Raw genomic sequence first — 12,542 nt, forward strand, 5'->3', positions numbered from 1 at the left:
AGGGTTTGACTGGAAACCATTAAACGCAGTGGAAATTATAAATTCAGCGTTTGGCTCCAGTTGGCACACAGCACTGTGCTCTCCAGCGGCAAGCACACAGGAAGAACACCTAGGTGCCCAATTAAAATGATTCTTATGGTTAGATTCTCTCATGGGTGAAGATTTATGTGTTTTCTATAATAATGAGTGAATAACAAGTCATTTTCTCTTTTAATTAGAAAAAGGAAAAGATGGTGAGTTTCTCTACTAGGTACCATTGGTCCATATTTTAAAAGGACATATGTTAAATATATTGCGTTCTGAGACACCTGACCTTTAAGTCATCAGACAGAAGGCTGTGTGCCATATAGGAAGGAAATATTTAGTTTGTCCAGACAGAGCAGGGGGAGAAAAGGAATTAGTCACCCTTTCTAGGAGATGTAGAAAAAGCCGGGCTCCCTGTGTTCCCATGGGTGAGGCAGAAGAGCTCCTGACTTCTTCACGTACTTGTGAAGAGGCTAAAGCTACCAGGAATCTTTTTCATCTCGCCCTTACTTATTTAAAGAATTCAGTTAAAAGACTGAGATCATAGCAGGGAAATCTGGCTGTGTTCCCAATTTTGCTATGTCTCCAAAGTTTTCCCGGGATTTTGTTACATGATAAATTTAGCAAGTATCGTGGTCTAATCCCAGGCAGTTAGTAAGTGGAACAAACTGTGGCTTTGCACTTCGAATTGGTTTGGTTCTTGTTATTAAACCAAAGATTAACATGAGCCCCTCAATCTCTGCAGGCTTATCCCTCTGTAGGGATACGTCCTTTATCGTTAAGACCAAAAAGGGGAAAAATTGGTGACATTTCATCCATATTGTATTCCAAGAGTTTCTAAGGGTATTTTGCATGTATTTTTTCGCTCAGCAGACTTCTGAAAGTTTTAGCTCATATTCCTGATCCATGTGTAATGCTTTTAAACAAAATCAATGTAGTATGAACCCAGTTAACCTAGTATTTGGGAAGTGTACCCTCAGTGAGGAAGGTTAATTTAAGGCAGACCCAGTTTCTAAGAGAAGATATTTAGGAAAGATGTGCCTTTTGACTGCTCTGTGAAAAGCGTGGCTTTTACAGTTTCTTCCTTTTGAAGAAGCTGGGTCTAAATCTGTTCCAGAAAGCGGAATTTCTTATTCTGTAGAAAGTATAAGAAACCTGATAAAGAAATGATCTCAGGGCTGGAGAGTCTGGAAATATCAGCAATCTCAAAACAAAAAAACACCAAGTAATAAATTTTTTTTCTTCTTACTCACAGGCCTTCTTTCAAGGCAAATTGAAAGTCACTGGCAACATGGGTCTGGCTATGAAGTTACAAAGTCTTCAGCTCCAGGCCGGCAAAGCTAAGCTGTGAAGAACGTCCTGTGTCTACCTTTGAAACTCAAGATGAGACTTAGAGATATATATATCCATATATTTCACTGTCAGGACTTAGACCGAAACCACGCATTGGCAAATAGCATGAGATTTGTTTTTCAGTGGGTGTGACCAATCCTGTTTTTCCTAAGCTCTGGGTGAATAGAGCCTGATGGTATACTACTGCTTTGCTGAATTGCATACAACCATGCATTACAAAGTTAATATGGTAATTGTGGTTGGGGGTAAAATTGAGTTTCATAATAAAATTAGAAACAGCACAATCCAAAAACTATATAAACAAAAGCTCTCATTTTGCTTATGAAGTGTATTTAGGGGTTATTCTGCTGAAGTTTCAATTTATGTTTTCCATGGGAGAGCTAGGGGAGAAACAGAATTCCAGGAGCACTCATGACCTTAATCCATTTTCCATTAATAGTTTTTAAAATTCTGTACTGGGATTTAAAAAAAAAATTAAACTTTGCATTTTGCGCTATCAAAATGATACTTTCTTCCCAAATCTAAATAAAAGAAATATGGTCAGAGCTTGAGAAAGAATTTATAGCTGAACACAGGCATATTTTTAAAATAAAAATATTTTTAAATGATTTTCCTTCTTGAGAAATCAGTGTTAAATAATTTTAACGATGAAATTTGCTTTGAGATGCATAGTTTTAAAGTTATAATCTCATTAATTTAAGTTCATAAAGCTCTCTCGGTCCTCCATTATAATTTTCCTTTCCATATGTTTAGTTTAATTATCCACATTTATCTTTCTTCCTAGTTTTTCTAATACTAATGTTATTTCTTATAACTCAGTAAGATATGGGGTAAAATAATGCTTTTGGAAGAATATTTAATAGAAAATTAAAATAGCTCTTCCTGATCTCCTATGTTTTTATTGCGTGTGTTCTTTTTGTTCAGGGTTGTCTAAGGGAAGGAGATGAAGAGAAAGAGAAACATTGGGGGATTTGCAGTCTGTGTCATATAGACTTACCTATCTGTTGCTTGGACGTAATCACCAGTTCGTGGTTAGGGAGGCCATAGGCTGTTGTGGGAGGAGCATCTGTCTAGGAGGAGCCAGGAGTCCTGCTCCTCTTAGGCAAATAAGTAACTGCCTGCTTGGCCTGTTTGCTCAACTGTTAAAAGAGGGGATTGACCTGGCCGGTTGGCTCAGCAGTAGAACGTCGGCCTGGCGTGCGGGGGACCCGGGTTCGATTCCCGGCCAGGGCACATAGGAGAAGCGCCCATTTGCTTTTCCACCCCCCACCCCTTCCTTCCTCTCTGTCTCTCTCTTCCCCTCCCGCAGTCAAGGCTCCATTGGAGCAAAGATGGCCCGGGCGCTGGGGATGGCTCCTTGGCCTCTGGTCGCAGCAGAGCGACACCCCGGAGGGGCAGAGCATCGCCCCCTGGTGGGCAGAGCATCGCCCCTGGTGGGCGTGCCAGGTGGATCCCGGCCCGGCGCATGCGGGAGTCTGTCTGACTGTCTCTCCCCGTTTCCAGCTTCAGAAAAATACAAAAAAAAAAAAAAAAAAAAAAAAAAAGAGGGGATTGAAGTAGATGGTTTCCAAGGTTTCTTATGCTCTCTGATCATCCTGTGGGTCTGTTCACAGCCCAGAAGAACTGTTTGGGAGTTATCCACACCCCACCTTTCTCTTGTTGACACGTTACTTCACCTGAAGATGGTCAGAGGCAAAAAGCCAAGTTGTCTCATTTGTTTAGATGCTTGTTGGAGCCTGTGCTAATCAGCCAGGACTATGGATCAGATCCCCTTCGACCATTTAGCTTTTCATGTTCTGTGACCAGCAGAATAGCTTTTGGTGACGGGGCAATAAGGTAAATTAAACCAATAGAAGTTTAAGGCCCATGAAATGAATTCAAAACACAGACCTAATAATAGCTTCTTACTCTTAAGATCAGCGGTTCTCAACCTGTGGGTCGTGACCCGGCAGGGGTCAATCGACCAAAATGGGTCGCCTAAAGCCATCGGAAATACAAACACAGGGGTCGCCTAAAGCCATCAGAAATACAAACACAGGGGTCGCCTAAAGCCTTTCCGATGGCTTCAGGCGACCCCTGTGTTTTGGTCGTTCGACCCCCGCCGGGGTCGCGACCCACAGGTTGAGAACCGCTGCTCTAAGATGAAAGACTTCAAGAAAATAGTTCCCACGAAGTGTCTGATTTACCTGTGGTTGGCACTTGCTGCATTATTTGCCTTCACTCGTCCCAGATAACAAGAGATACCTGGAAGAGGCTTTAGGGTGAGCCTCAGAAAACGACAAATAAAAAAGAAAGCAAAAAACTAGTTCTTGTAATAAAAATGTATCCACATCTCAGTGCACTTTCTATGTATAATAGAAATTTCTTCAATGAAGTAGAGCAGCAGTTGAACGTCTAGGGAAGCATCATGGTTTGGAGGGAAAAGGTTAACAGGTCTGGGTTAAAACTGCAGCTGTTACTGTTTTGCTTCTTGAGGCAGTTGAGCCTCAGTTTCCTGACTTAATCAAGTAAAGATATTAATATTGACTTCCTAGGATTATTGAGAACCTAGAGAGATAACATGTAAAGTCCCTACATTAGTGTTAGGTACATTGTAGTCATCCCTTGAGAGTTCTCTGCCTGTCCCCACCTCTGCCTCTGCCTCTGCCTTTGCCTCTTTGATATGTGATATGATATCTGTAGAGTTTTCTTATGTCCCACTTTTAGAGTCTTTCTTTCTCTGTTCATTCACTGAACAAATAGTTACCAAGTGCTTGCATTATATAGGGTCCTATATTGAGGGTACAGCACTAGGCACTGGAGGTAGAGAGGAGCTTCCCCCCTCACGGTACTTATGATCTAATGGGAGAGACAGTCAATCAAAGAGGTGAATAATGATGACAGATTGTGTAGGAAATGCTCAGCGTGCTGAGATGGAGAAATCACAGCGAGGGGTCTCCTTTGATAAACTGGATAAGGGAGACTTCTCTGAGGAGGTAATATTTAAGCTGTGAAGATCTACGGGTTGAGGAGTGAACCCTACAAAGAACATTGCATGAAAGGGTAGAAAGGGGCTTGGCATGTTCCAGAAACTGCAAGGAGGCCCGTGTGAGTGCGTATATGGACGGGAAGGACAGGGAAGGATGGGGTGGGGTAGGTACTCAGAGCTAGTTATACTGGAATCTGTTCATCATGGTGAGGCATTTGTATGTCATTCTTAGTGCAGTGGGGAGCTGCCAAAGGTATAGCTTTACAAATGTTTATTTCCTACTCACGCTGCTTATCCACTTTGCCGTCACATCCTAAGTCATATCCAGACCTGTGATGGCACAATGGATAAAATGTTGACCTGAGACACTGGGGTCACTGGTTTGAAACCCTAGGTTTGTTTGGTCAAGGCAGATATGAGAGTTGATGCTTCCTGCTCCTCCCCTTTTCTCTCTCTCTCCTCTCTAAAAATGAATTAAGGAAAAAAAAAAAAGAATTAGGCTAATGGAGCAGCTATACTCTGGAGCACAGTGATCATCATGGCAGTCAGAGAGAAAAAGGTTTAAGAGCCAGTGGCTCTTAAAATTACCACCCTGAAGTGACCCACATCATTTTTGCTTTTGCTCCCATTTCTTTCTTTTTTTATTAGTGAGAGGAGGGGAGGCAGAGGCAGAATCCCATATGCGTCCCAAATGGGATCCACCCAGCAAGCCCACAATGCTCTGCCCATCTTGGGTGTTGCTCTGCCCATCTTGGGTGTTGCTCTGATGCTCGGCAACTGAGCTCTCGTTAGCACCTGAGGCGGAGGCCAGGAAGCCACCCTCAGCACCCAGGGCCAACTCGCTCCAATCAAGACATGGCTGCATGAGGGGAAGAGAGAGAGAGAAGCAAGAAGAGGAGGGGTGGAGAAGCAGGTGGGCACTTCTGTGTGCCCTGACTGGGAATCAAACCCAGGACATCCATATGCCAGGCCAAGGCTCTACCACTGAGCTAACCAGCCAGTACCGCTCCCATTTCATTATCCAAAGAAAGTCACATGCCCTCCTAGCTAACTTCACAATCTCACCGTGTACCAGGAGAGAATGGGGCTGGAATGTTTGTGAAAGAACTGAAGAACTTCACAGAAGGGCTGTAAGCAGGGGAATGAAGTGACTTAAACTGTCACTGGAGCTGCTCTGTGGAGAATGTCCTGAAGGTAGAGTGGATGTCCAGGTGCAAGAAAATGGTGTCCTGGACTAGGATGTCAGTGGTGGAGATAGAAGTGGAAAAGCAGAGGTAGAGCTGACAGACCTGGTGACTGGAAGTAGGAGCAAGAAGGACTTCCAGTGACTGGCCAGGTGAATAGTGACCCATAACTGGAATGATGAGGGGATAAGCAGGTTTTAGGGAAGGGGGTTGAAATAATAAGCTCCAGTTTTGAACTTGTTAACTTTGAGATGCCTGAGAGATTTCTCAGTGGAGCTATCAAGGAGGCGGTTGGATTTACAAGATGAGCTCATAGGTAAGGTCAGCCTGGAGAAACACATTCTGAAGTCATGAGCATATAGGTGGTCTAAAGTGATAGGAATGGCTGATACCATCTGGGGAGAGAGGAAGAGGGTTGGGTTAGCCCTGAGGTTTTCAGCCTTTAGAGATCAGGGAGAGGAGGGGAGTTGGGCAACAGGGATGAAGAGTGGCTAGAGAGGTGGAAGGAAATTTCCTGAGAAGAGAGTACAAAGCCAAAAAGTGGGAATGACAGACTGTGTCCTGTGCTACTGAGAGTTCAAGTAGGATGATGTCTGCAAAGCATCTGCCGGAATTAATTTGACAACATAGAAGTCACTGGTGATCACTACAAAATCAGTTTCAGTGCAGTAGGAGGGGTAAAAGCTAGATTGGAATTGGTTTCATAAAGAGCTATGAATAATAACAGTAAAGTTCCATTTGGTAGTGATATGTTCGGTTTCCAAAGGATTAATACAGAACAAGCACGTTAGCTAATACTTTTAAATTAAGCATCTTGCACGTGGTGTTCTCTGTGCTCACTCTCCCCAGTGTGTACCGGCACCCCCACCCCCCAACCTCATCCGTTTGGAAAATCCCTTTTTATCCTTTTCATGCCTTAGCCTTCGGGAAGCTGTCCCTGTTTGTCCCCAGTAGAACTAACCACTCCTTGGTAGTCATTTGTTTCTGCCTTTCACCAAGCAGAGAGCTCTGTGAGGGCAGGAGAACGGCATCTCATGCACCCACTTTGATACCCCAGCGCAGAGTCTCAGCTTACTGTCATTAAGTGAATAAGATAAGATGAATGACAAGTTTATATTCACAGGGGCCATTTTTGAGGATAGGAACTTGTCACAGAAATGCATCTCTATTACAACGACCTTCTGTTTGTTGCCCTGATGATGAAAGACCGTGCAAAATTCTTCATTAGCTTGACCTATCCTGCTCTTTCTTTGAAAATATTTGTAGCTTCTCGGAACAGAGTTCAATTTAAGATTGAAGCAACCCAAAGTAAATACGAAAAGTCACTTTGATGTGGTTTTATAACATAGCTTTTTTTTTTTTTTTAATTTTTGCTATGAAGTTAACTATTTTATTTTATTTTTATTAAATAAAATTAGAAAGGGGAGAGAGAGAGAGAGAGGAGAGAGAGACAGAAAGAGAGAAGGGGGGAGGAGCAGGAAGCATCAACTCCCATATGTGCCTTGACCAGGCAAGCCCAGGGTTTCAAACTGGCGACCTCAGCATTCCAGGTCGATGCTTTATCCACTGCGCCACCACAGGTCAGGCCTATAACATGTTTTTTTAAAACAAAGTGGCCTAGTGGGTTCTGTATGCATTAAAATCAGTCGTCTTATTGCTTGCTGCACTTGTCTAAATGAATTCCAGTTCTCAGGCTTCAACCATCTTTGATGCATATGTACAAAAACAGTAATGGAGAGCATGACTAGGGAGCTGAGGAGGAAGGTGGGAGGTGCACAGAGGAGTCCCTGAGGGGTGATCAGAAAAATCTGGAATCAGTCCTGTCAGCTTCCTGGAACCTCAGTTGGGACGAGGCATTGAAGCCTCTTCAGCCCTTAGTATCTCCCTCTGCACAGGGGGGATGCTGTTATTTCTTTTAAAAATAGTCTTATTAGACTGCGAACACCTTAAGGAAAGAAACGGTTATTATCTTTGTGTCTCTAGTAGTAACACAATGTCTGCCAGAATATATGTGAATGAAAGTTTCTTGAAGAAATGAGGATCAGGCAGTGATCACTAAAGTTCTTTTAAAATTTTAAAATACCTTGTCAAAGGTCCAATCACATACGAATATAAACTTATTCTCATATATATTACTTTAAAAAAAAGAAATATGAAATTAAATTCTATAACTGACAGCTTTATGTTCAGAAACTGAAGCCGTTTCTGAAAAGTGCATGTTTAGAACAGCCTGCGATAGTGGGAAAGCCTGGGGCCCAACAGAGGAGGGTTTGGGTCCTAGCTCTGGCACTCACAGCTTTGGGCCCTTGAATGATGACTCAGCCTGTTTCTCCCTCTGTAAAAAAGGAATAATAATGCCCACCTTGTTGGTTGTGAGGATTAACAATTATAGCTGTAAAATGTCAAACACATAGTAGGGACTCGATAGGTGGTGCCTAATGTTACTTGAGAAAAAAGTTTTTTTTAACTTGAAGAAATTTATTCATTGGAACATTTTGTGACGGTTACTTTGAGTTCAGACAATTAGCTGGCTTCAAGATTGAGGACAAGTTGCATTTTTTTATTGACTGTCTACATTCTTACATTTTCCTCAAGAATCATTAAAATTTAATAGTATCTGTAACTAAGTGAATGAATATAGAATTATTTAGTTTGCTGTCCAGAAGTTTTGCATTTCAGCCAAAGATGATAGTTCTAGCTGCCCATGGCATGGTTGCTTTTTGAACACAAAGAAGTTGCTTGATGTTATTTACTAGAAAATAAGAAAGTATCAGCCAGATGGTACCTCTGGGTAAATTACTTTGTTGAGTTGAGTTTATTTACAGACCACACTGATATGGATTAGGAATTTGGGTTATAATACTAAAACAGCTAATGGGGGCCCTGGAAGATTTATGCACTATCAGGAAGGGAACCACAGCCACGTCTGGCCAAATTTTAGAGTTTTTCTCAATAGAGAGTTACAAAATCTGGAAAGGTTCAGTATTAATATCTGTCTGGAGACTGCTGCAAACAAACAGCTCTTTAGTTCTCGCTAAGAACAGAGAATATTGGGCCAGATTTCTGGCCCTTAAGAAATGTGGCGTCTGATTCCATTTGGCAGGAAGTTTAATCTGGTGTGGAATTTTAGCCAGACTTCTTGGAGAAATATATTTTTTAAACGTAGCATATCCAAAACTTACTACAAAAAGTGATGTCCATTTAGTCTATTCTATTAATAGTCATTTCAATACTGTGTAAATATTCACAGTGCTGTTTTCAGCAGCATATTGTAAATACTTGACCTTTTTTAGTCCCTGAATTTGTGACCAAAAACTTTTACGTAAAATCAGGGAAATTCATTGTAGTCTGCTATTTATTTACATTGCAGGCAGGGAAGCAGTATGCGCTATAGTTTTCTAACTAACTACCGAGTTGGTTACTGTATAATTCATCTTTTAGAACATGGATCTTCTGTAGTGTACTTGGCTCAGGATTAAACAGCTCATTAGAACTTAAGTAGGTAGAAGAGAAGTTCTGACATGAGGACACAGCAGAATGAGAGAGGTTGACTTAGGTGGACTGAAAGGCGACTTCAGCTTGCAAGTGATCCCCAAGGGTATAGTGTGATAATGGTTCACAAATATTTAAGAAATGGTAAGACTAAGGGCAAGGAATTCTTTTTCTTTGTTATTAGAAGTAATGGGAAGAAATATAGAAACGGAAATTTCAGACTGAAAATCAGGTGAACTCCCAGACAATAAAAGTTGGTCATGAGTGAACTGAAATCTCCAACCACAGAGATGTTCCTAAACCCAGCAGGCGATTCATTGTGAAAGGGGAACCTTAACACTGGCTGGGAGGGGATCTGAATGAGGGAAAATATTTCACTGACAAACACTCTTTTGAGGATTTCTCCTTTTGCCGTTTATCAAAAACCCTTTTCTCTTCTCTGGGCTGGAAGGAAGATTTGGTCCTTCTTATATTTATTGATATTTGTTAAACCCTGACTTGTTCCATGATTTACTTGATTATCTTTGAAAAAAACAGAAAGGAGAATTCAAAAGCTTTAAAGTTTTCAGTGTGAAAGTAGCCTGATTTTCTTCCTCCTCCTTTTTTCAGTCCATTTTTTATTTATCTTAAGGTAGAATTTTCAAGCCACAGAATGGTAGGTGTAGTATAGGACCGAGCTCTCACTGGCATTGAAACTGGAAGACTGGAGTTTGAATTGTGGCTCAAGTACTTGTTAGCTGGGCAGCTGAGCACATTGCTTATCCTCGGTGAACATCAGTTTCCTAAAATGAGGAGACAGTACTACCATCATGCTTGTGGGGAAGATGACGCAAAATGATGTGTGGGGAAATGCTGGTGTGCTATCTGTCAGTTTAGTTATTAACGTTTGTATTAGTTTTCTATGGCTGCCGTAACAAATTACCACAAACTCAGTGGCTTAATTTGGTACAAATATATTATCTCATAGTTCTGAGTTCAGAACTCTGGGTGGGATCAGCTGATTTCTCAGCTCCAGGTCTCATGAAGCCAAGGTCAAGGTGTTGACTGCTCTGTGTTCTTAGTTGGAGGCCCCCGGGGAGAATCTCCTCCTCGTTCAGGTTGTTGGCAGAATTCAGTTCCAGGCTGCCGTGGGACTGAAGTTTCTTTATCCTTGCTGGAAGCCTGGGGTTGTTCTCAGCTTCTACAGGCTGCCTGCATTCCCTTCATCTTCACAGCTAGTTGAGCTCTCATGTTTCACATCTCTCTGATGTCCCCTTCTGCCTCATCTCTCTCCTGCCTCCAGCCAGATAAAGTTCTGTTTTTAAGAGCTCGTGTGATTAGGTTAGGCCCACCTGGATAATCCAGGGTAATCTCCCCATTTGAAGGTCCATAACCTTAACTACATCTGCAAAATCCCTTTTGCCACGTAGTGTAACATATTCAAAGGCTCTACACGTTAGGGTTGGACATCCTTGGGGTTCATTCTGCCTACTATAATGACAGTATTTGAGGGTTTCAAAGGGACCTTACAGAACATAAGATAAGGTTCTTCCCCCTGGAGGGGGAAAGAGATGAAAAACATAATATATGGGTGGAAAAGTCCAAGAACAGTTTGTAAGGGATGTTATAGGAGCCCAAAAGATGGTTTTGCTACCTGATTTAGCCTGTGGTTTTTCCATCAGACCCTGCTTGTTCTTTAATATTTTTCATCAAGATCCTTCAGATGGGCCCTGGCCGGTTGACTCAGTGGTAGAGCATCGGCCTGGCATACAGGAGTCCTGGGTTCGATTCCCAGCCAGGTCACACAGGAGAAGCGCCCATCAGCTTCTCCACCCCTCCCCCTCTCCTTCCTCTCTGTCTCTCTCTTCCCCTCCTGCAGCTGAGGCTCCATTGGAGCAAAGTTTTCCCGGGCGCTGGGAATGGCTCTATGGCCTCTGCCTCAGGCGCTAGAATGGCTCTGGTTGCAACAGAGCAATGCCCCAGATGGGCAGAGCATCACCCCCTGGTGGACATGCCGGGTGGATCCCGGTTGGGCACATGCGGGAGTCTGTCTGACTGCCTCCCCGTTTCCAACTTCAGAAAAATTAAAAAAAAAAAAAAAAGATCCTTCAGATGGAATCCATATACACAAAATGATACCATGTGGTTTAATTTTTAAATGTATAGAAAATCAAGCTGCTGCCATAGCTTGGTATTTGGGACTCTGCTACTTAATAAAGAAAGGTTTTGAGTCCTCAGCTCAAAGTGGGAGGAATTGTTTTCTTCTCTGATGATAAAGTGTAACAACTTATCTCCCCTTATCTTGTTCCTTATATCTCCCTTTTCCTCAGTAAGCCCCTTGAAAGTCTCCTTGTCCTTCACTCCTAGCTCTCTCTAGCCATATGTATGTCTTTCCACCTTCTCTCTTGATTGTTCTCATTTCTTACTGTCTTGAATCGGAAGGCACTAATCCTGGAGGATGCAGAGGTCTCTGTATAATCCTTGCCACTTGTCATCTCTGTTTTAATAATGTTTCCTGGGTGTTTAGTCAGGTCTGGGTGATAATTTGTAATAATAGCAGCTGCTTTTTATTGACCACTTAGCAAGTGCCAGGTGCTGTGCAGTCCTGCACTTTCATTTTCTCATTAATTTAGACATTCTGTAAGACATAGGTAGTATTTTTATCTTCCTTTGGACCCAGCTGGGATTTGAACCCAAGTTTAAGTCCAAAGCTGGTCCTTGACATCATGCACTTAAACAGGAGCTGAAACCGAGGGGCAGCATGCAGGAGCTAAAGCAGCGCAAGCAGATGCAGGAAATTGACAGTTCAAACTCAGTTCTGTCTTTACAGCCCTTCTCAAAGTTAGAGGATTTGCTTCAATAGCACGATGATTGCCTCCCTTTTCCACCAAAGACACTCAAAGTGATTCCTCCATATTATACTTCAGACAGGTGGTTTTAGCTTGTGTCTACAGCACTGGACAGCCACAGAGCAGGTGTGGGCATGCACTGGCTTGGAACAGCCTATTCCTTGGGGTCAGAGGGGGGGGGGTGGATATGCGATGTGCCCTCTGGCTGGCCTCAGCAGTTACAGGAAACAGAATACCTCCCCTACAGCATTGGGATGATTAAGATATTTAAAAATTTAACACGGTGCCTGGCACTTAGTAGGTACTCATTATGTGCTGTTTCTCATTGTCTTTCTAGAAGTTTTCTTTAGATTATGGGTATCCCAGTCAGTAGTATCTAGTTCTAGCTCCACTTGACTCTAAGCTCAATGTTGAGGAGAAGACACGAGAGGCATCTCTGTGTTGGCCCCTGTCCAGTCTGTGAATCATAACAACAACGCTCCTAAGTTTGAACTCAAGAGAGAATTGGAATATGAGACCAAAGAAGGCAAAATATTTTCCCTTCCCATTCTTGCTAAATTCTTGCGTTTTTGAGATCATGGAAATGGACAGTCCTGGGTTCAAATCCAGCCTCTGCACTTGCCTGCTCAAGTTCCCTCTCTGTTTCCATCAGGGAAAGAATTTAGGCTGTGAGGAAGGGTAACCTTGGCCATT

The 12,542-nt window shown here is 42.5% G+C and overlaps 1 protein-coding gene across 1 annotated transcript in view; it reads left to right on the plus strand.

Moving 5' to 3' along the window:
- The window catches only part of SCP2 (sterol carrier protein 2), a 142,587-nt gene extending 140,317 nt beyond the window's left edge, over nt 1–2,270 (plus strand). The window contains exon 16 of the mRNA XM_066376299.1: nt 1,280–2,270. Within this exon, the coding sequence (XP_066232396.1) occupies nt 1,280–1,375 (96 nt within the window). The 3' untranslated portion in view covers nt 1,376–2,270. The remainder of the gene's footprint in view (nt 1–1,279) is intronic.
- Nucleotides 2,271–12,542: the final 10,272 nt, after the last annotated feature.

This window comes from Saccopteryx leptura, chromosome 3 (genome assembly GCF_036850995.1).
Source record: "Saccopteryx leptura isolate mSacLep1 chromosome 3, mSacLep1_pri_phased_curated, whole genome shotgun sequence".
Taxonomy (NCBI): domain Eukaryota; kingdom Metazoa; phylum Chordata; class Mammalia; order Chiroptera; family Emballonuridae; genus Saccopteryx; species Saccopteryx leptura.